General features: G+C 41.2%; 1 protein-coding gene across 3 annotated transcripts in view; it reads left to right on the top strand.

Annotated features, from left to right (window-relative positions):
- The window catches only part of LOC127623383 (zinc finger protein 423-like), a 195218-nt gene that overhangs the window by 69167 nt on the left and 101919 nt on the right, over positions 1-24132 (top strand). For all 3 annotated transcript variants that reach the window (XM_052097824.1, XM_052097827.1, XM_052097826.1), the window contains 2 exons: positions 19053-22483; positions 23266-23350. In XM_052097824.1, the coding sequence (XP_051953784.1) occupies positions 19053-22483; positions 23266-23350 (3516 nt within the window). The remainder of the gene's footprint in view (positions 1-19052; positions 22484-23265; positions 23351-24132) is intronic.

Genomic DNA, 24132 nt, shown 5'->3' on the forward strand with positions numbered 1-24132 from the left:
AACAGCCAGTGGTCGCAATTGATCTCCTCCACCAGTCATTCTGCCCTCTACCACACTGTGCGCCCAATTGTGTGTGTCTGTATGTATGCACAGCCATTTGTATTCATGTTTGCATATATGTGTGTGTATGTATGTGCAGGTATTTGTATTCAAAAGCATGTGCATAAGCACGTGTATTTCCAATGTGAAACCACCTGTGGATCTGTCTTCCTATGCATTTTAACATGCGTCTATACATTGTGAGACCCTCTTATGTTTGAATGTGTGTCTGTCTGAAGGTCAGATCAGCCCCCGAGGCGGCGCCAGTAGTTCCCAACAAAAGTTTTTTAATTTATTTTCTAGTTTTTAGTCGGGCAATCACAGTGGACAGCCTTCCCTCCCATGGGCCAGCAGGAGGGCTCCCTGCATGGGCTGAGGCCTTGTTGGCAAAGGGGGAGGGCCAGGATGGGATCTGGCAGAGTTTGTACGTCCCAGTAGGGGCTGGTGTGTGTGTGTGTGACACGGACTAATGCAAAGACAACCCTAGGAGCCAATGGATAGGAGAAATGTTCATGTTACTTCCATCCTCTCTTTTTCTTTCCCTGCGTTTTAGCGGATGTAGGCCGTAATTATTGGACCCCCCGTCTTCCCCTTCTCTCGACCTCAGCCTTTGATCTATTTCATGTTGGGCAGATTTTTCCCCCACTCGCTGTACCTTTGTCTCATCCCCTCATTCTTTTCTCCACCGTTTCTTTCCCCTTAGCTGAGCCCCCTTTGATGGAGACAGTGTGCACTCTTTAATACACAAAGGCTTCTCTCCCTCCCGACCCTACATTTTATTTTAAAGTTGGGTTGCTTTTGTTGACAACCACATTAAACTTGATTCTGATTTTTTTTCTTCTTTCCTGTTTGCTGTTTTGTTTTATTTTGGTTTTTTTGTTCTTTATGACCTTGTTTAAAGGCACCAGGGTCTTTTTATGGCCCCTCTGTCATTATGTTAGTGAAATAATCTCACAAAGCTGAAGCTATTCCTTGGGTCGCCCTTACACCCCCCTTTGTTTTTGAATAGTAAAGAAACATGATACAGCGGTGTGTGTTAGTTTTGATGCATGTTGTTATTATTTGTGTGAGTGCATGTGTAGGAGAGATTCTCAGGGAGTGCATAGGTTTAACATAAAATAATAATCCACTGATGAAAACACACCAAAGTGAATAAGCGGCCCATACCTGTTGGCGGTCGCACATTGTCCGTTGTTTAGCTTGCGTCCTGCCGGGCGCTGATCCATAGTCTCCTGCGTGTGTGGAAATGGGGGTTGTGTTTGTTTGTAAAGTAATGGCTTTGTTAAAATAATGCTGGGTTGATTTTCTATTCAGTGTGGCTTGATATGGCTATTTTTTTAGGCTAATTGAGTTGCCACATAGCGCTTCGGCAATGTTAAAGGGCTGTGTGACTTTTTAAGAATGCTCAAATCTGATAGACACTATCAGAGCGGGTGTGGGTATGGTCCAGCGATCAGCTTTTGCTAACAGGTCCCAGACAGGGAGTCCTTTTGCGAGTCCAGTGTTTGCTTGTTGAAAGAGGTTTGTGTGTATGTGTGTGATTGTTTCCCTCTGTTTTGATTGATGTTTCTCTCTCTGTTTGAGCTTTTTCTGTTTTTTCCTGTTTGAAGATTTCCATTCTACAAATCTGAATAGGAATGGGCACTGCAGAAATGACAAACAAAGCACCATTAAAGTACCAAAAAAAGTTGTTCATGACTTGTGCGCAATGTTTTCAAAGTCTTCTGAAAACATACATTGGTTTTTATTTAAGGAATAGACTAAAATTAGGTTGTTATTCAATAACAATTTAAAACTTTCGCTTCACCATAGCTCTCAAATCTCATTTGCACAGTTTGACATCAGTCATGCCAAATGTTATTGGTTCTTGTGCATCCCATGCCCGATCATGTAGTGTCAAGTTTGAATATGTGAAGCGTTTGATCTGTTCCTTTCATAAAATTATTTTATGGCTTCAGAACACTTGTAATTCAGCACACAAGTCATATGGACTTCTTTTATTATTATTGAAACAAAAAGTACATTAAACATGCTCAAAGGTAAAAAAAAAAAAAAAGAAAAAGAAAAAACTATTTGAGGTTATAAAAAAAAAACATGCATCTGTCAAGTTATACAAATAAAAACATCTTAATTCTTATTGCTTTTCTATTTTTACATAACATTCCTATGGTAATATTTCTATTCTGTGAGATAAAAAATAAAATTAGTTTTTTTTTCAGACCATTTCATTTAATGGATAAAGAAACTTATTTAAATAATTAAGATTTTTTTAGGAAAACATTTTTTATAGAATAACATACAGACTACCTTTACTGTATCCTGCATTTTTTCCTCTTTGGAGCTTGACTGCAACAGTCCCCACTTTCGGTTATTAAATGGAAAAGACCAGTGTTCTAAAAATATTCTGAAATATTCTTAATCACCTCTTTTTGTGCTCCATGAAAGAAATGAATGTGGGTTTGGAATCACATGAGGGTGAGTTGGCCTTTTGGGGTGAACTATTCATTTAAAGGGATAGTTCACCCAAAAATAAATAAGTCTCTCATCATTTACCCACCCTTGTGCCATCCCAGATGTGTATGACTTTATTTCTTCTGCGGAGCACAAATTAAGAACTGTGGGTCTATTCAATGCAAGTGAATGTAACCATAAAGGACATAAAGGCAGCATAAAAAAAATATATACAACTCCAGTGGTTAATTCACGTCTTCAGAAGCAATATGAAGATAGGTGAGTGTAAAGAGATCAATGGAAAGGAGGAGGCGAGAACCGGCTTGATAATATAAATAATAGTTTTAATGACCAACTTAAAAGACAAACACACACACACGACGGACATGTGCGTAAACTATCTCTCTCTCTAGCAAGATCCTCTGCAGTGGACATTTATCCGTCATGGAGGCTTGATTAGCCTAATACGGGACCGGGTGTGTAGGATCACGACCCGGCCCCGCCCTCCACCCTGCCACAGTGAGGGTGAGAAACAGATCAATATTCAAGTTCTTTTTTGCATAAATCTCCACCTTTGACCTGCCCCAACCTGTAGGTGGCAGAATGTGAAGGTGAAATTCACTTCCACTACAGAATTGGAAAGTGAAAGTGTAGATTTATAGTAAAAAAATGACTTAAATATGGATCTTTTTCTCACCAACAGCTATCATGTAACTTCTGAATATATGGATTTAACCACTAGAGTTTTATGGATTACTTTTATGTTACCTTTATGTCCTTTTTGGACCTTCTGATTTTGGTCACCATTCACTTGCATGTTGAGGACCAACAGAGCTGAAATATTCTTCTAGAAATCTACATTTATGTTCTGCAGAAGAAAGTAAGTCTTACAAATCTGGGATGGTATGAGGGTGAGTAAATGATGGGATTATTTTCATTTTTGGGTGAACTATCCTTTTATAGTTAGCTGTTTGTGTTTATACTGTATGTGTTGTACAGTGTGTGATTGTGTGTGATTGTGTTTGTGAGAGAAGAGGGAGACAGTGCGTGCTACAGTAACGACAGCTGAGATACAGCTGTTTGTGTTTATATGTTGTATGTGAGTGAGTGTGTGTGTGTGTGTGTGTGTGTGTGTGAGAGAGAGAGAGAGAGGTTTAACAGGAGACAGGCAGAGAGAGAGAGGGTGTCTGCTGCTGTAATGACAGTGGTGAGGTGCAGCTCTATCTGTGTCCTTGAACCCTGGCTGGGTGCTATGGAGTCACCCTGGGGAGTGCACCATTTAATACCACAGTAATTATCCTGTCCTTATTCACCACATTGCTGTCCAGGTGTCTCCTTCACCCTGTCTCGCAGCATGTACGTGTGTGTGTCTGCAAGCATGAGTGTGTGTTGTAGTGTATTTGTAGTGCCTGTGCCCTGTATTTTTATGCCTCTTAATACTCATGACACCTTTTCATTAACTCATGAGGGTGTGTGTCTGTGTCAGTTTTTTACCCCACTATTTATGTGTTAATGTCATGTATGCAGCTTTTACTTGTGCTAGTTCCTGTTTACTTAACTATTTGTACATTAAAGGAATAGTTCAAAGGAGATGTTAGGCATGATGTTAGCCTCCGTCACCGTTCACTTTTATTGAATGGGGTTAACATTCTGACTATCATGTCCTTTTGTGTTCCACGAAAGAAAAACAAAAGTAATACAGGTTTGGAACAAAATGAGGGTTAGTAAATTATGAAAGAATTTTGTTTTTGGGTGAACTATCCCTTTAATGTCAAAGCATGTGTTTGTGTGTAGTTTGTGTGTGTGAGTGTGTGGATGTATTTCTCCAGCTCACCGTCTGTCTGCTCTCCCATTCTGTGTGACTAACGGCAGGTCCAGGTGTTCCTCTTAGTTCTGATGTTCCCTTGAGGTGCAGAGGGTCCCACTGTGGCAGCATGGGCAGGAGGTACCCGCCTCTCTCTGCCTGTGTGGAGGGTCCCATGGGCCCTGCAGCCTCACGAGGGCCCAAGCCTGAAGACCCCACTCTCAACCCTGTCTACTCCCTGCCTAAGTCCCTTGCAATATCATGTATTATACTGTATAAATGTATGTTGTGACTGGCAACTGATTTCATACATAGCTGTGCTAGTTTAAGGTCTCTCTGTGGTCACTTGCATTTTACATGGTACATCATTTCTACTCAATTTCAATATTTAATGCCTATTCTATTTTATTTCTTTATTTTTGTATTTTTTTCTAAGTTATTACAAGCTTTAATAAGTGGAATATTGTACAGTTAGCTGTTCGTTATTCCAAAATAAACCTGTTAGGGTGATACAAGGTCACCCTGTCTGTGTTTATTTACAGAATCATAATTAGAAAGATCTTTATTCGCCACGGGTGTTTTCACACACAAGGAATTTAATTTGAGATGATGACTGTACAATACCCCTTACTTATTCCATGTTGTAGCGCCCACTGTAAATTAATGTATTAATAGTTTTTATACTGTACAAGTGAATGGATACATTCAATTTCAAACCCAATGCCTAAAAACTATTCCACAATTCCATAACCACACTCAAAAGCAGAGCTTCTGATCATCCTTTTACTTTTACTGCAACAAAGCCATAAACATTTCTTAGCTGTTTTACCTTTCTTCTGACTGTAGGGGGCGAAACACATTCCATTTACAAATGTTCAGACTTCAGAGCCATGGTATAGTAGGTAAAGCATATGCTTGTGACATGTAAAAGAGCTCTTGGGTGATGGGGACCCACGTTTGAATCCTGCCTCCAACATACAGTATCCTAATTCTGTGGCCCCCTTTTACTTTACTAACTTTATCCACTGTCCTGTTAACTAAAAGGATAATAATGTTACCCTTATTTATCCCCAGTGCTAGCATCACACAGCAGTGCCATACAATGCTCCAGTGGTCATCTCCTGTACTGTGGGTTTGTGTGCAGGTGTAAGTGGATTACCGTAGCATAAACTTGTCAACTGGGAGCACTTGTTTGAGGGCTTGAGATGGATTAAAAACTCATCAGAAATAAGGTGCTTAACTTGGCATGCCCCAGAGATGGTTATATGCTAAGAGCAATGGCTATTATTATAAATTTGACATTGAATTTGGGCCATATGCTAATCGCTAATTGTTTAAATGTATTCAGCCTGCTAAGTTTGGTGGATACAAACATGTTTTAGTTAGCATGAAGTGTTCTCTATTAGCCGCCACATGGAGCGCAGGAGCCTGCGGGCACACAGACTATTTTTAACATTGAGGTTTGGCTGAAGGAGTTCAGGGAAAAGAGGGATGGTCAGAGACAGATGCTGAAGTCTATAGTACCTCTTCATATATCTTTTGACTGTCCATGCTGTAATGTCTTTTACAGTGGCAGTCTATATGACCTGTCAGAATCCTGTCAAGAAAAGGCCTTATTGAAGAACAAAATGTTCCATAAATTTGGTGTAATTTGTTGTTGTTGTTATGTTAAAATGCCACCCTGTCCCAGTTTGTGGAGAGGCAGTTAAAAAAAAGCCTTTATTATTGATATCCAGAAAAGTATAAACACTTTGACTCTGTGGAGATTTTCATGTTTTTCTGTTTGCTTGATCGGCCCAACAGAACAATTTTGACTAATCAAATCGCTTAAGTTGGGGTGAGACTACCTGTTTGTAACGAACAATTGCAGACAGTGTATTTGGGAAAACAGTTTGACATTTTTTGCAATTCTGTTTGTTGCTGCTAGTGGTGCTGAAATAATGCATTGTAGCTTTAAGTTGAGTTTTTCCCCTCTATTTTCCCCCCTTTTTTCTTTCATTTTGTTACACAGATAGGACTATAGTATAGAGTAAAAAAAATCATTAGGTAGAGTGGAACCTCACAGATTTTAGTTACACGTGGCATTAAGTTGAATATTTTCATTTATATACACTTTTTTTTTAACTTTTTTATTAGACAGTTAAAGTGGAGCGTAAAAGGAAATTATTTGAGAACAAGAGGGACACCTCATGGATCATACGTAATCCTGTTTTTCCCACATGACCATCACAGCTCAATTTGTCTTGAGCATGTACCCTACCGACTAGGCAGATCTTTTTCAGATGGTTCATCATTCAGGCTAATACAGTGTTTTTAAAAAAGATATATGCAGTTGAACTCATCATATGAAGCTGAATTTCGAGATACATTTGAATTTTGAGAGATTAATGTAGTTATTAGTCTATACTTTGCAATGATATAGCAGGCTAACAGGGAGAGCAGGTGAGCTTTAACCTAAACTCACTTCAGCTTTCTTTTGATCAAAGGGAGCCAAGAGGCAGAATACAGTATGTGATCTGCTTAGAGCCCTGTCTGCCGCGGAGCACAGATCATGAAGAAAAAGGCCTAGACAGATGGATACAGTAAGTGATGGGAGAGAACAGCCAGGGACACATTTATACACATTCACCTTCTCTTTCTGTCTATTCTCCCATCTGTTCTGCACATGCTCTCTCGCTCTCCGGCACAAAACATGTTCAAACACACACGTACACACACAAATGCCCATCTCAGAAGTGTAGGGTCATGTTCCAGGTTATGTGAGGTAGATGTGTGTGTGTGTGTATGTGTGTGTATATGTGGAGCTCACGAAAGGAAGGGAACAAAGTGCTTGTTGAATGCTGCTTTCCTGCATGGCTAGGCATGCAGCTGCTTCCCATTGACTCTGTACACAGTAGGAACCTGACTGCAATCACTGTACACTCCTAACCAACCAGTAAAATCATGACATGCATGACTACCAGAGGGCACAAAAAGAGAGTGACTGAGAAAGACATCAAACAAGGGTTGTGACCTGACAAAAGAGCGTCAAAGAGATCTCTAAACATTTTGTGCACACATTCAGTGACATCATAATCTCGTCTCGTGTATCCAGTCCTTTGACTAAATTGCATAGGCACTGGTCCTCATTGCAGCTTATTCTTGCCAAGAGCTGTCATTTAGACAGGTCATAAATCGACCAACCAAAGTGTGTTTTTTTACTTGGAATTAGGGAAAGGGTTATTTAAAATGATAAAAACTGATGCTGAAATTTTTTACGAATAATAGCTATAAATGGCTATATTCATTAAAGTATATGCTGTGTATTATATAAATGTCTATAGACAGTATAGTAAGTATATTGTGAACATTTAAAAAATTCAGCAAGTGGAATATACAGTAGGGTACAACAGGGCTAAAGGCACACCTTAAGGAAAAGGTGCTATTTTCTGTTCACAAAATGTATCGTTGAATTTTATTTTATTTTTATTAAATATTTTTCTGATTAACACTTTTTATTGATTCACAAAGAAAAGGAAAACATATATTCACAGAATCAGCATTTAACTTCCTTAGTTAAATGCCCTTTACCCCGCCCAATCCCCAACCCCACCCTGACACTCAATAAATATCCCTGTGGTCACACTTGAGTATACACAAACACAAATATATATATATATATATATATATATATATATATATATATATATATATATATATATATATATATATATATATATATATTCACACACATTTAAAACTACTCTTCTCTCTCCACTGCCCATCCACGAGAGCTCTCCAAGAAGGCCAAATAGCTGGCCAATTGTTTATTAAATTAATCTAAATTGCCTAGCCTTCTACATGAAATTTCATTGAATTCCGCCACCCTCCCCATCTCTGTGCACCACTTTTGAATTGAGGGTGCTCCAGCCATCTTCCATCCCCTAAGAACAATCTGTCTGCTGATTATAGCACTGGTTAGGACCCAATTTTTTATGTATTTATCCCCTATATTAATGACCGTCCCATCGCCTAAAATACAGAGTCTGGGTTTTGAGTGCCCATGACATCATACATAAAACTCTGAACCCTCAGCCAAAATTCTTGGATCTTAACACACCACCAAAAATCTGGAGTTGTGTCCCCATTTTCTGATTGGCATCGCCAGCAGGAGGATGTGTCTTTAAGACCAAGCCTAAACAATCTAGAGGGGGTCCAATAGAATCAATGTAAAATCTTAAATAGCATAAGACACACCCTTATGTCTCTAGATATAGACTTTACATTTTTTAGAATCCCTGCCCACACTCCCTCCTCCAAGACTAAGTTTAAATCTTTCTCCCATAATCTCTTGATAAAGGTTAAAGCTCCATCCTCCAGACTCTGAATTAGCAGGGAGTAATACAGTGATGCCTCATGACCTTTTCCAAAAGCAGTAATCACCACTCCTAGAGTATCTGTCGCTTTAGGGGGTGTATGCTACTCCCAAAAATAGTACAGAGCAGGTGGCGCAACTGTAAATACCTAAAGAACTGAGACCTGGGAATCCCAAAATGATGAACCAAAATTTTCAAAGGATCTTAACACTCCACTCTCATATGGGTCATCTTGCGTATTTACCTCCCTCTCAATCCACTCTGACCAGCAGAAAGGGGACTTATTAATACAGCCATATGCTCTAGGCTACATTTAAATAAATGTCCGAATTAAACACCCTGGACATGTTTGTCCATACCGAGTGCAAATCCGAGATAACGTGGTGTAACTGAACTTCTCCGGTTAGTTTGATAGAAAAGCTTTGCAATGGCAAAATAGGGGCAAGAACTTCCTGTTCAATACAAAACCAGAGAGGTGCTCTCACAGGTGGAAGCGACCAGTGAGCCAAATGTGTGAGACTGAATGCATAATCATTAAACAAAATCTTGTGTAGGCCTAGCCCATCTTTGACAATCATCTTATGTAATTTACTGAAGTGTAATCTGGGACGTTTACCATTCCAAATGAAGGACTTCTCTATGCTATCAAATTGCTTGAAATAAGAGAGGGGGACATCTACAGGGAAAGACTGTAGCAGGTAGTTGAATTTTGATATACAATTCATTTTAATAACATTAACCTTCCCAATCATAGATAAATGTAATGAAGCCCACCTACTGTCATCACTTGAAACATCTTTATTAATGGGTCAAAATGAACTCTAACTAAATCACACAAATTTGCTTGGAATAAAATACCCAAACACTTATTGCCCTGTTTGTGCCACTGGAAGGTGCCCGGCTGCAAAGCCATTACCAGGCTGTACACTGTCAGAGCAAAAGCTTCGGATTTAGACCAATTAACTGAGAATTTATAAAAGGAATTAATAATTCTGTGGAGGCAAGGCATGGATCTAGAAGGGTCGGAAACGAATAATGAAATATAATCTGCGTAAAGAAAAAGTTTATTCTCCACACCACCCACCACCACCCCCGTAAAATCATCCTCCTTTCTCATCGCGGCTGCTAATGGTTCCAGGGAAAGACAGAACAATAATGAGGAAAGAGGGCAACCCTGCCTGGTGCCCCTATTCAGAGTAAAATAATCTGAAACAAGACATTTGTACATTCAGTACATTTGTTTGTATTGCACCTACCGGGTGTCTATAAAGTAACTTAATAAATAATACATTTCCAAAATCTTAAATCTGTTCATTCACCACTGACCACATAATATTGATGAAATGCCTAATGTTATCAGAAGAGCTGTGGCCCCAAATATATCCTGCCTGATCTATAGGTATAAGAGATGTCATAATTTAATCGGTTAGCCCAATATTTTTACAATATTTAAACGCTTGCTGGATCAGGGAAATTGGACGGTAACTCTTACACTCACTTGTAAGAGTTTGTCCTTTTTAAGAATCAGACTGATCCAGGCTTGTGTCATGGTTGGCAGAAACTTTCCATTCTTTTTATTAAATATTGATGGAGCAAAAATTTGCGTGAAAAGAAATAATAACAGAAGGTTGTTTTGATTTAAATTCAGTTTTTATAAAAATTTGACGAGGGGTCCTTTTACCCCACACATTTTGGGTAAAAGGCCCCCAAGCGGTTCATAGAGATATTGTGTAATGCAAAATTTGTCAACTAATGCAAATCATTTTAAGACAGCAAAATACATTTTTGAGTAACAAATTAAGATAATGTTAATTCAAAATAACCACTTCAGAAAAGGGTGCACCACTTCCTGTTAATTTCTATCACATTTGGCATTTAATAATTTGTCATATTTCAGGTTTTCTTAAAACAAGTCATTCTACATTGTGATTGGATCAGTCAATGTGAGCCCACTTTAAACATTTTTCATATCAAATCTATTCCCCCCACTTAACAAAAACAATGTATTTTTTAGGGGCCTTTAGCCCCTGCAACAGGGGGGCTTTTTACCCCAAAATCTATCCTTTCACGCATTGGACAGTTATTGAAAAACTTTTGATTTAATCACCTTGAAATAAGTATTTTGTCTCAAAACAAATGTGATAATTTCAGGGATTTTCATTAGATACATAAATTTGCAGCATTTTAAAAATGATTAAATATTAGATAAAATTACCTCAAAATCCGCCTTTAGACATTACACAAAGCACTGTGGTATCTATTTATTGTCTTGGGAAAAAATAAAATTGTACTCTATACTACAAAAAGAAGCAAAGCGTGTGTGCAGTCCGTGGGTGTGTCCTCTGAGGCTAAGACTAGCATAATGGTTCATGTTCACCCGAACGTGAAAAGTAGTGCAAAGGGAGGCAAAGTTTGTAGAAAGAGGGAGAAGAGAGATGCTAAAGCCAGACGTCTCGTCTCTGATGCTGCAGTTGTGAAGAGGCTTGTTTTGGTACACTTCACATGTAATTAATCTGCAGCTGTTTAACAGTGCAGGCCCCCGTCGTTCATGCAGACTGAGAAACGCAAGAGTCAAACGGAGCTTAACCACTGCCAGTGACCCTGTCGTCACAGAACTTCTCCCTGAGTCTTTATCTCTCCTTCATCTCACCTACCTCTCTCTGGCAGACACACACAGAGTTCTTATGTTTCACCTTTGTGCCCCTAAAAATGCTTTAGGTGTAAATCATCCTTGCTAAAAACAGTGCATCAAAACATTATTAATGGCTCAAAGCTTTTAATTGAGTTTACAGCAACTTTATCTCACAGAGAAATGGTTTGTTTAGAAGTGATTTCATCGGTGTCTGGTCAGTGTCACAAAACCTTGCGCAGAGGAAGGTTCTGCTAAGTTAAGCTCTGTCAACAGCATCTAGGGTATGATGTTGATTACCACAGAAAATAATTTCAACTAGCTCCTTTAGTTTGTAAAAACAAACCTAAAACAGAAATCTGCTTCCTTTACAAGTCTGTGGGCCAATAGTCTTCCAGACTGTCAACACATATTTTGTGGAGGTTTGTCAATATTATGTTTCAAAAACAAATCAGCAATAAATTCCAACAACATCTGTATAATAGATTTTGCTTCTGTACCTTAAATCACACTTAAAAACTGTACTTTTTCAGGCCTGTTGATGCGCATGCATGTTCTAGGGTAAACAAAAAAATGTGATTGGCTCTTTTAACTGAAAGGTGGGACCTCCTTTCCCAGTTCCGCCATATTGAGCTTTACCTTTTCTCAGGTACATTTTACGATTAGCCCATCTCCCCCTCCTATACTGTCTCTACTTGTATTTAATCCAAAACACTCCTTTAAACAAGGCTTTGTGATGCTAACCAAACACAAATGAAAGCACTTTTTAAACTATGTTCCCAAGAGAAAAAGTTTCTGCAAACTCCATTCAAAGCCTTGAACCATTAATAATAACTTTTAGATGTGAAAGGCCAAGAATCTATTAATTCCTTATCGAAAGCTCTTCTCATTGTTTCAACTGTGACCTAGTGGATCAAATCCAGCGTGCATCATTTCCCGATCCTATTACCCCCTTTATCCACCCATCATTTCCTGTTCTCTCTCCAATATGTCTTGCAGTTATGGTAGCTTTTGCACCCATCTGTAGTGCACTCAGTGTTCTCTAGAGGTGAGTGTGTGGTCAGCCTCCAGAACGCGTTCAATTTATTTCCCTTTTCCTCACCTGGGGGTCGCCAGAGGGGAGATGGGGAGCAGGCTGTCAGCTGTCCTTGCCTTCCCAACCCCCTGCCCCTCACCTTCTGCCCTGGGAATGAGTCCGGCTGCTCGGACGCTTATGGGCGCCAACAACTCCATATGGGCCGTGGGCAGCAAGTGTGTGTGTCCTCCAGGATTCCGGCCCCTGACAGACAGCCTGTCCTGTGACATCACCCCAGTATTTATGTGCCATCTTGTTGTGTACAAGTGTGTGTGTGACTGTGCAATGGTACATTTAAGTGCAAATAGATGGGTTTTCTCCAGGGATTACAGACTGGCTACATGATGACATCACCGTGGCATGTGTTTTATGTGTAAGTGTGTTTGCTTTAGGAAAAGACCCCTAACAGACTGTGTCCCTAGAGCCCCCTGTAGGGTATTGAGAGCAATGCCAGGGGTCCTGCAAGCACAGACTGGAGAGTGTCAGCATGATGGAGCAGGGACCGTTAGGGACAGCAAAGACCACTTTGTGTGAATGTGCGTGTTTTTGTGTCCACCAGGACTGGATCCCTGAGAGACTGTCTCCCTTGAGCAGCAGTGGGGTACGGCACAGGCAGGGAGTGTGTCAGCATAGAAACCCACAGGAACATTGCAAAACAGTATGGGGGAGAAAGACAGGAGTTGGGTTTGCGTGTGTGTGTGTATTTCGGTATTGGTAAACAGGTGTTTGGTCTCAGAGACAGTGCTCCCATAGGACTGCTGGCCATGTGGTCAGTTCCTGTGTGCCACCCCCTCCCTTCTCGTTCTTTCTTTTTCCTCTCTTGTCCTCACACTCCCTTGCTTTCTCCCTCTTTCTTAACCTCTTAGCAACATAGCTTTGTCCTCTGTTGTATTTGGTTATGACAGTCCTGTTGCCTAGGGGAGAGAGAGGGGAAGGGTGAAGATAGGGAAGAGGGCGGACTCTGGGAGAATCTTAGAAAAAGAACAAGAGTGAAGAAATTAAAGGGATAGTTACTTAAATTTACCTTAAATTTTGCACTGCAAAAAAAAAAAAAAAAAAAAATCATGCATTAACAAAAAAATGAAACTGTAATATAATTGTATTTATAACCCCAGTGAGCAAGCTGAAGGAGACTGTGGGAAGGAACACAAAACTCCATAAGATGTTGGTTAATGGAGAAAAATGACTCACTGTGGGGGCCAGTTCCCCTCTGGCTAAACAACATGAATATAATGCCAATATTAGTTATTTGTGTGCAGTGCATGTCATGGTTTAAAATTAGTAAAATAAGTGTTATGGTCCAGTGTTTAAAAAATTTAATAAAAGTGTTTAAGATGACTAATGTCTTTGAAGACCATCTTGTTCGCATGGATTCATTGTCCTTTGTTAATTTGCTGATGAAAGCTTTTGTTGGCAATTCATTGATAGTCTTTATATTCCATTTCAAGAGTGTAGTCCATCAATAGACAGTGTTGATGTAGGCAGAGATCATTGAGGTGCATCACAGTTTAACCGGCAGGTCATTTTGGTGAGCTTCGGTGGGGTCCATCCTAAGTCCAAGGTTCAGGCAATGGCATATGAATTATCCGTATGTCTTGAATCAGTATGAATCTAAAAATTCTTAAAACAAAATATGTTGTAAAATTTTAAGACAAAATATCTGATGTGATTTTGCTTCTTCAGCAAATATATCCAGTTTAGTTTTTTTTTTTTTTTCACTGCAAAACGAGACAACTATCCTCAATAAGAAAAGTAGTTTTTGCAGTGTTGTCTGTTCTACACACAAATGAATCAAATTAGTTCTTAACAATTAGAATATACAGTTCAAGTTGTTTGAGCTACTTTTATAATACTTTTATGGTGCTTTTTTGGTAATCTTGCAGGTTAGGAACAGCATGAGGGTTAGTAAATGATGATAGAAGTTAAATTTTTTGTGGTAATGAAGTATTTTTTTCACTATAACTAGAGGTGGAAAGAGTAAAACACTTATAAAATCAAGTCATGTGTACATTGGAAGTACAGAAAGAGAAGTAGAGAGAGATTTTCTGGAAGTTGTTTTCCCCTGGCTCTTGCTTCAGGCCTGTCTGGCTGACATGCTGGGCTGCTCTGTAGGAGCTTGGGGTGGAAGTTGTTTTTCTGCCCCCTACAGTGTGTCTCTCCTGCCCCGGGCTGTGGGCATTGGGCCAGGGGGAAGGGGCTGTGAGCCAAGCAGAGAGGCTGCTTGGAAAGGTGGAGGTTTTGGGCAGGGGGCCAGGCTCAAAGGTGGAAAGGGTACAGGAGGAGTGAGAGGTCGGCAATATGGAATGAGACTAGGTGAAGAGATAAGACACAGGTCCTGAACCTTATACAAACACTGGACAGTTTGGCCATGATTTTTAGATTTCCCCTAATCCACACTGATTGAACAGTGCTTGTTTACTGTTCTTACTATAGTCAAGATAGACAGCTTATTTAATTTGATGCAAATGAAAACGTGGCCTTGAGGGATTTATGTAAAATCTGTTCAATAGTATATACGGCCCTAGGTCAAATCTAAATTTATTTTCTGGAGTTTTTTGCCACTGGACCTTTAGCATTTTTATGTCTGTGGTCACTGATAATATTGTCCTCCAATTTTAAACTGATATAATTAAACTTAATTTTTTTGGGCAATATATAAGGATGTATATACAGTGACATGTCAAGGTTAAAAGCTTTCCATCCAACATTCTGACTGTGAAGAGATACAATTATTTAATCTTAAAGAAATAGTTCACTCAAAAATGTTTATTAGGTCATCATTTACTTATGTTGTCCTAAACCGGTATGATTGTATTTTTTCTCATAGAACCCAAAAGAATATGTTTAGCAGAATATTAGGGACTGACAGTCTTAATCCACATTCACTTTCTCAGTAAGGAAAAAGATACAATGAGAGTGAATGGTGACTGAGGCTAACCTTCTGCTTAACATCTCGTTTTTGTTCCACAGAAGAAATAGTGTCAAATGGGATTGGATCTTCAGAAAATATGAAGATGTGTATATGATAATTTACATTTTTAGATGAACTATCACTTTCATAATTATTGAGCACATAACAGTTTTCAAGATGGGACTTTGAAGAATGGGGCAATGTTTTTACTGACAAGCATTTTTGGCAATTCCTTAAGGATGGTTTAGTAGTTGGCATTACACAGTTGAGCCCCATTTATTAAGTGAGTTGCTAATTGTGGGCTAATTGCTAATCTAAACAAGATTTATGGCTAAATCAATCAAGCAAAAGCTGAATGTTTGCATTTATTTGTCAAGCTTCAGAGTTGTTTGAATTGAGTATGCTGGAATTAATATGACACTAGTTTAGTGTTGGTGTGATTGTTGTGAAAGTGGACATATTTAACTGTCTCCTATGCAGTATACATTTCAGTGTGTTGATTATTGAGGAACTGCTGTATTGTTTTGGACAGTGTTGTTCCAGAAGGGCAACAGCAGTGCTGTATGTCATAAGCATGGGTCTTCTGTATATGCCTCCAAGCTCTAATGAACACACAAGCCTGGTTTGGCTCTGATGTTTGGCTCATATTGGTAGAAGCATTCACAAAATCAACAGACCTCCTCTGCTTTGGTGTTCAGAGGGAGCTTTCTTTTTTCATTGCCTATCTGGCTCTGTATATCTGCCCTTGTGTCTGATAAAGACATGAGGATAGACATCAGATCGAGCATGTCTTCGTTACCGTCTTCCACCATGTTTCTGACTCGGCATGCCAGCGCATTGGCTAGCCCATTAACTTGCCCAATGTGGTTCAGCCTGGTCAAGCCTTGTGGTGGTGTGGGGGTTTGTGCAGGGAGGGTGGCCTGCTCTTGTATTTCAAAATATCTGCAGATTACGTGCTGCCTCTATCACCATGTGTTTCTGTTACCATGGTCCCAATTACCTGGGCCCCATTTGAGTTAGGGTGGCAGGCCCAACCTTGGACATCAGAAAGTGTCCTTCTGCCAGTCCTGTCTTCAGTTTCTCCCCTCCCTCTCTACACTCTTCCATCCTGTGCTCCACCCCTCCACATGGGACAGGCTGGCGAGGAGAAGGCCAGCGCCAGGGGCAACCACCAGAGCAGCCTGTTAATTCAGTAATGAGTCACAACATGAAAGAAAGTTTGGAGTTGGAATGTGGAACATGTGAGAAACAAACTGTCAGAGAGAGTTAAAGAGAAATCAGGAAAGAAAGGGAGGGTCGGTTGATTGTAAATATGGAAAGATTTGGCGAGAGAGGGAGCATGGATGGAGCTCTATGTTTTATGCCCATTCAAGTTGCCAGTTCTTGTCTTCTCTCTCTCTGTATCCCCCCTCACTTTCCTCTCTTTTTCTTTTTCTTTCCGTTTCTTTTCTGATTTAACTTTTCATTGAATTTTCGTACCCTGTTTAGTGCTCTTGCCAAGTCCCCTGGTGGACTGATGACAAAAGCCCCCTAAAAGCCATGTGATCTTCCATTTTCCAACAGCCACACTTCTGAGGATTAAGGCTATTTAATGACTATAATCTCCCTCTTTCTCAAAAGTGATTTCTCACATTCTGTCGCAGTCAGAGGGATTGCATTAGCATTAATAGATTTATAATTCGCCAGAATGACCACATGTGCCAGGAGGTTCTTTTTCTCCTTTTAGGCTCCATTCTTTTTCTCCTGTCTGCCTCTTTTCCCTCCTTTTTCTCAAGCAAGTGTTTCTTTGTATCTCTTGCACTGTGGTACACGTCTGTGTCTCAGCAGGATGGCCTACCTGTCATTCAGCACCCCCTACCATTCCCAACCCATCTCACCTCCACAGTGGCTGGATCAGAGAATGGTCTGTCAGGGATAACGGTCTTATTGTGTAGCCAAATAATTCACCACAGTTAAGTCCCTTATGGACTTTTCATCCCCGCTCTTTCATTTGGGCCACTGCAACACTTTCACTCCTGTGTTGTGAGGGTTTTAGGTTGTGTTGGGATGACTTATCCTGACACAGACATAAAAGCATGAGGACAGAACAGGGGGAGGGCACTGTAGTTGAAGGAGGGAGGGGCAAGAGGTGGGGAGAAGGCTGGTTTACTCTAACTGTAATCTTAGAAAGTGACAGAGACCAAAACAGAGGGCGAAGGGTGTAATAAAGAGGGTACAACATGGACACTCCTAAGAAACTTTTTTTTTTCCCGAAGTCTGACACATGTACACCATTGTCCTTTTTACAAACATTAGCTGAAAGATTTTGTTCATCCTAAAACGGAAATTGTGTCATAATTCTGTCTCACCCTCATGTTATTCCAAACCCGTATGACTTTCATTCTTCTGTGAAACACAAAAGGAGATTTTAGAAAGGAGAAGGCAGAATTTAGTCTTAGTCACCATTCAATTTAATTAAATGAAAGTGAATGGTGACTGAGACTGTCCGCCTTTGACATTTTGTGTTCTACTGAATACAAATGTCATGCGTTTGAAACATCATGAGAGTGAGTAAATTACGACAGAATAAACTTTTTTGGATGAACAATCTCTTTAAGCTGTAAGTTGCCATTATTTGATTTCCCACTAACTTTTTTGTCCTCCTGTGTAAGCATTTCTTCAGTAATGTCACACATCCTTCTTGTATTCTACTCCATCACTGATATCGTTATTTTTAACTGTTTTCTCTACTCCAGCTCTGAATTCTTTTCTCGTTTAGAGCTAAATTCATAATTCATGGTTTTACAAATTTCTACCCTCAAACCCCCATGGAGATTTATTTGTTCTGCACAGCACCTACATTTTAAAGTGGATCGATTCATTACTTGAATTTATTTTCTACAAATTCTGCTGTGCTCACCTTTGTGTAATGGGAGAGTAGTGGGCGGAAGTAAAATCCTACAACTGCCATATGGAGTTGAAATTATTAGTTTATACAATACACACTGAGGTGATGCACTTTTCTGTCTTTTTCTTTTCCCTTTTTCCACCATGTTACGTCATAGCTTTCGACTATGTGAACATAATTTCAGTAGGTTTTTCAATTTCAAGTTAGAACACTGAGCAGAGAAGGCCATAGTTACATTTGGCTTATGTGTACATAAAGAGATTTTTGGGAATGTGGGGTTGAGATTAAGAGTGATCATACAACTTTGAGAAAATAAAGCAAACAAACATTGCCATGATAGAAAATTCTGTGTTTGTCTGAGCCGCAGTGGGACTTTGTGCTTGCAGCATCCCTGCTCAATAAGTCATGAGCTCTCTCCCTTGCTTTCCTTATGAGGTTGCTTGTTGAGATGCTAAATAGATGACGTGTGGACTGTGTCAGGCCCCATCAGATTGCACAAAGCAGGACAGAATTAAGAACAGCCTGCTCTGTATATCTTTGTATAATGTATGTGTGCATTTATCTAGACTGGTCTGTGTTTGCAAAAACAGCAAATAATGAACATTAATATCCAATGATTTTGTTTGCATTGTCCAGTTAGAGGGCCTCCTTTTTGAATTTGCTCTCACTTTTGAGAAGCATTTAAATCTGGAGACCATAATGAAAAATATGATATAGCAGATCCAAATTTGGGGGATATGGGGATGAGCTTGTTTTCTAGGGAGGATAAGAGGATTAAAAATACATCTCTGTCCTTATTTCTTCACTCCTTTGGGGTTTGTTGTCTTTAGTTCTTTGCTTCTATTTTGATATATTCTCTGCCTCTTTAACATTTTAATTCTGTCTGTGTTTTGCATTGCAGATGGTGATGATGACCCAGGGCTCTCCTGGGTGGCGTCCTCTCCCTCTAGCAAAGACGTGGCATCTCCATCACAGATGCTAGGGGATGGCTGCTGTGATATGGGCATGGGCACAGGGGAGGAAGAAGGGGGCTCTGGCCTGCCGTATCCCTGCCAGTTCTGCGACAAGTCCTTCAGTCGCCTCAGCTACCTGAAGCGCCATGAGCAGATCCACAGCGACAAACTGCCCTTCAAGTGCACCTTCTGTAGTCGTCTGTTTAAACACAAACGCAGCCGTGATCGTCACGTCAAACTGCACACTGGTGACAAAAAGTACAGTTGCCAGGAGTGTGAGGCAGCCTTTTCTCGAAGTGATCATCTCAAGATCCACCTCAAGACACACAGCTCCAGCAAGCCATTCAAGTGCAGCATTTGCAAGCGTGGCTTCTCCTCCACCTCCTCTCTGCATAGCCACATGCAAGCCCATCGGAAGAACAAGGAACACCTGGCAAAGAAAGATCAGAGCAAGCGTGATGGAGCTAACAGTGACATAGCTGATCAAGACCAGGATCTCTACATGTGTGATTACTGTGAGGAGACCTTCAGCCAGACAGATGAAATTGAGAAACATGTGCTGACGCAGCACCCCCAGCTTTCAGACCGCGCAGAACTGCAATGCATCCACTGCCCTGAAATCTTCAGCGATGAAGGCACTCTACTCACCCATATTGACAGAACACATGCCAACAAGAAACACAAGTGCCCCATGTGTGCCGAGCAGTTCCCATCTGTAGAGGATGTCTATTGCCATCTTGACAGCCATAGACAGCCAGACTCCAGCAACCATAGTGCCAGTCCTGATCCCGTCTTGGGTAGTGTGGCCTCTATGAGCAGTGCTACCCCCGATTCCAGTGCGTCCCTGGAGAGAGGTTCGACCCCTGACTCCACCCTTAAGCCTGGACAGAGCAGACGTAAGCTTGCCCCACCTTCTGACCATGATGAAGGAAGCTGGTCAGGTAAAGTGTCATACAGTTGCCCCTATTGCTCCAAAAGAGATTTTAACAGTCTGGCTGTTTTGGAGATTCACCTGAAGACCATCCATGCAGACAAACCTCAGCAGAGCCACATCTGCCATCTGTGTCTGGAAACCCTGCCTACTCTCTTCAACCTTAATGAGCATTTGCGCAAAGCACATCAATCCAGCGGGAGCTCTGCATCCAACTTTCCCCTTCTGCAGTTCAGTAATGTCTCTGCCTTTCACTGCAACTATTGTCCTGACATGTTTGCAGACATCAACAGCCTGCAAGAGCACATTCGTGTTTCTCACTGCTTGTCTGGCAGTGTGGTTGCCGGATCCACCACTTTGGAGGGCAACCATGCATTCTTCTGCAACCAGTGCTCCATGGGCTTCCTTACAGAGTCATCCCTAACAGAGCACATTCAGCAGACCCATTGCAACACTGGGGGTACTGTGACCAAGATGGAATCCCCTGTTCTGCAGTCTTCACAGTCCTTCATGGAGGTCTATTCCTGCCCATATTGCACCAACTCTCCCATCTTTGGTTCCCTCCTCAAACTCACAAAACACATTAAGGAAAACCACAAGAACATCCCACTCGCCAACAACAAGCGCAAAGTCAAAGTTGCAGACTTGAGCCCAGCCTCGTCTGATGTGGAGATATCCTCCCCTAAACGCCATAGAGTAACTGGTGATAGCACTCCGGTGGTTGCAAATGGGGACTATCCCTGCAATCAGTGTGATCTTCGATTCACCAGCTTTGAGGGCTTCCAAGCCCATCTGAAGTCACACCTGGAACTGCTGCTGAGGAGACAGTCTTGCCCACAGTGCAACAAAGAGGACTTTGATTCTCAAGAGGCATTGCTTCAGCACTTGACCATTCACTACACCACAACTTCCACTCAGTATGTCTGTGAGAGCTGTGACAAGCAGTTCTCATCTGTAGATGATCTTCAAAAGCACTTGTTAGACATGCATACCTTTGTGCTGTACCACTGCACACTGTGTCAGGAAGTGTTCGATTCTAAGGTGTCCATCCAAGTTCACTTGGCCGTCAAGCACAGCAACGAGAAGAAGATGTACCGCTGTACAGCATGCGCTTGGGACTTCCGCAAAGAAAGTGACTTGCAGTCACATGTGAAGCACAGTCATTTGGGTCATCCTACTGGCCCCGGGACAACTGGAAAAGCTCGCAAGTGCATATTCTGTGGTGAGACCTTTGGCACAGAAGTAGAACTCCAGTGTCATATCACTACTCACAGTAAAAAGTATAACTGCCGCCTCTGTGGGAAGGCCTTCCATGCCATTGTCTTGTTGGAAAGACATCTCAGAGAGAAGCACTGCATTTTTGATGGAGGAAATGGTAATGGAAATGTAGGGAGCCAAAATGGAACACCCAATGGTGTAACTCAAAGCTCTAAGCGTTCTGCAACAGGATCAACTGGAGCTGCTGAGCAAGCAGATCTCCAGAACATGCTTTTAAAAGGAAGTGGTCAGGAAACAGCCAACAGCCATGAAGCCAGTGGTGGCGAAGAGGAGCTGGATGCCTCAGAGCCAATGTATGCCTGTGACATCTGTGGTGCCGCCTACACCATGGAGTCTCTGCTCCAAAATCACCGCCTTCGAGACCACAATATCAGGCCTGGAGAGGATGATGCAGGCTCCAGAAAAAAGAAGGCAGACTTCATCAAGGGTAACCACAAGTGCAATATCTGTTCACGGACTTTCTTTTCAGAGAACGGCTTGAGAGAACATGCCCAGACACACCGTGGTCCAGCGAAGCACTACATGTGCCCCATCTGTGGTGAGCGCTTCCCCTCACTGCTTACTCTTACTGAGCACAAGGTCACGCACAGCAAGAGCCTGGACACGGGCACCTGTCGTATCTGCAAGATGCCCCTACAGAGTGAGGAAGAGTTTATCGAGCACTGCCAGATGCACCCTGACCTAAGGAACTCTCTCACAGGCTTCCGCTGTGTTGTTTGCATGCAAACTGTCACCTCAACACTTGAACTGAAGATCCATGGAACGTTTCACATGCAAAAGATCTCTTCTTCTGGAGTTAGTGGGGGTGGAGGAGGATCAGCCTCATCATCTCCCAATGGCCAGCTGCAGGTCCACAAACTCTATAAATGTGCCCTGTGTCTCAAAGACTTCAAGAATAAGCAGGAACTGGTCAAGATAGATGTCAATGGCCTGCCTTATGGTCTGTGTGCTGGTTGTATGAGCCGGGGCACAAATGGCCAGTCGCCCACTGTTGTGGTAACCCCACAAGAGTTTGGGGAGAAGGGAACTTCTGGACTGCGTTGCCCAGAGTGTTCTGTCAAATTTGAGACCCTGGAAGACCTGGAAAACCACAGTCAGGTGGATCATCCTGAGATGAGCCCTGAGACGAGTGGAGCCAAGAAAGTATCAGATGCTTCACCTGTCCCTAAAGTAAGTGTCAAAACCTCACTCATATGATAACTAAAATTCTTCTTAGTTGAGCTTTACTGTTTGTACATATATTGCTTTCAGTTGTTTTTTTTTTTGCTTGACAGAATATTAAAATGTATGCTTTTTTGGCCTATGGTAGTTCAGTATGATGCCAGAAGATCTAAGATAACTCTTAGCTATTGTCAACAAGCACTTGGCCATTTTTTTTTTTTTTACAGAGATTTTCTTTTACAAAATGGTTTTATTTTTGCTTGGAGAATTTGTAGGTCATTTGAGGTTTCCCTCTAGTTCTCAGATTTGTGTTCTTTCTCTACCTTTTTCTCATTTTGTGTGTATTTTTCCCTATAATCTCTGTTCTTTTGGCAGTTCAAAGGAATAATTTTTTGCAAATTCTTTTGAAAAGAAGAGACATTGCCAGCAACCATTTTCTGGCAGTATTTTTGGTGCATAAGTTCCATGTGTTCCCAAAGTGTTCTGAGTCAAAGAGAGATGTGTGAATTCATGGCTATATTACTAGTGGCCCCAGAGGGTTCAGCAGCCTCATAGCGCTGGTCTATTGTACAGCCTGTTCGCTTCGCTAGATATTGACAGTGGACTTCCAGGGACGCTCAATCTTCATCTGTACTTTTGTCTCAGCTCTGTGTAACAGATAGAAGAACCTCTGCTTTCTCTCCTCTGTGTGCTTCTCTTTGCAGCAGGAGAGGTAAAAGTCTGTATGTGTGTGTGGAGGATTATAAACATCCTATTCACTGTGAATACCTATCCTATGTCTTGTCTTGTAGAAGAAGACATATCAGTGCATCAAATGCCAAATGACCTTTGAGACGGAACGAGAGATCCAAATCCATGTGGCCAATCATATGATCGGTAAGTCGACTCCATTGGTTCTTCTGCTAGTGCGTGTGTGTGTGTGTGTGTGTGTGTGTGTGTTTGGCTGTTTGCCAGTCACTGCTCCTGCTTTGCTACTCTTATTTGCTGCCTTAGTCTTGCCCCAGCACTCTCTCACTCCCTGCACACAGCTCTATTTCTGGAAGTGCAGACATCGCTCTCAACAGCTGTTCCATTGTTTAACACTTGATTACGCAGCTGAGGCCTAGGCTGCAGGTCTGATTGCTCTTCACCATGCAGCCGAGACCAGGACTACAGGTCTTGCTCTCTAGGCAAAGGCCAACAAACAATTAGGTTCTCTTTTATTCCCCTTCATTTCACTCCTGGAGTTTATCGTGGACAATTACACGCATTTCGCTCTTTGTTGCTCCTATTTTGCCAAAAGATTAACTACATGTGTTATTTACTGCCCAGCAACTTTCAACTGATGTTCGGATTATAATTATGTTTCCATCTGTCCCATATTCATGAAAGATTAAATGGAAAACAGTCTAGTGTTAGATAGAAAAATGAAGCCAAAGGAGTCTTTTACTGATTTATGTTGGATAATTCATATGCCACTGCCTGAACCTTGGATTTAGGATTGACCCCACCAAACCTCACCAAAATGACCTGCCGGTTGAACTGTGATGCACCTCATTGATCTCTGCCTGCATCACCTCAGTCTAATGATGGACTACACTCTTGAAATGGAATACATATACTAAAATTTAATTGCCAACAAAAAGCATTCATCAGCCAATTAACAAAGGACAATGAAT

Source organism: Xyrauchen texanus, chromosome 29, assembly GCF_025860055.1.
Source record: "Xyrauchen texanus isolate HMW12.3.18 chromosome 29, RBS_HiC_50CHRs, whole genome shotgun sequence".
NCBI classification, from domain to species: Eukaryota; Metazoa; Chordata; class Actinopteri; order Cypriniformes; family Catostomidae; genus Xyrauchen; species Xyrauchen texanus.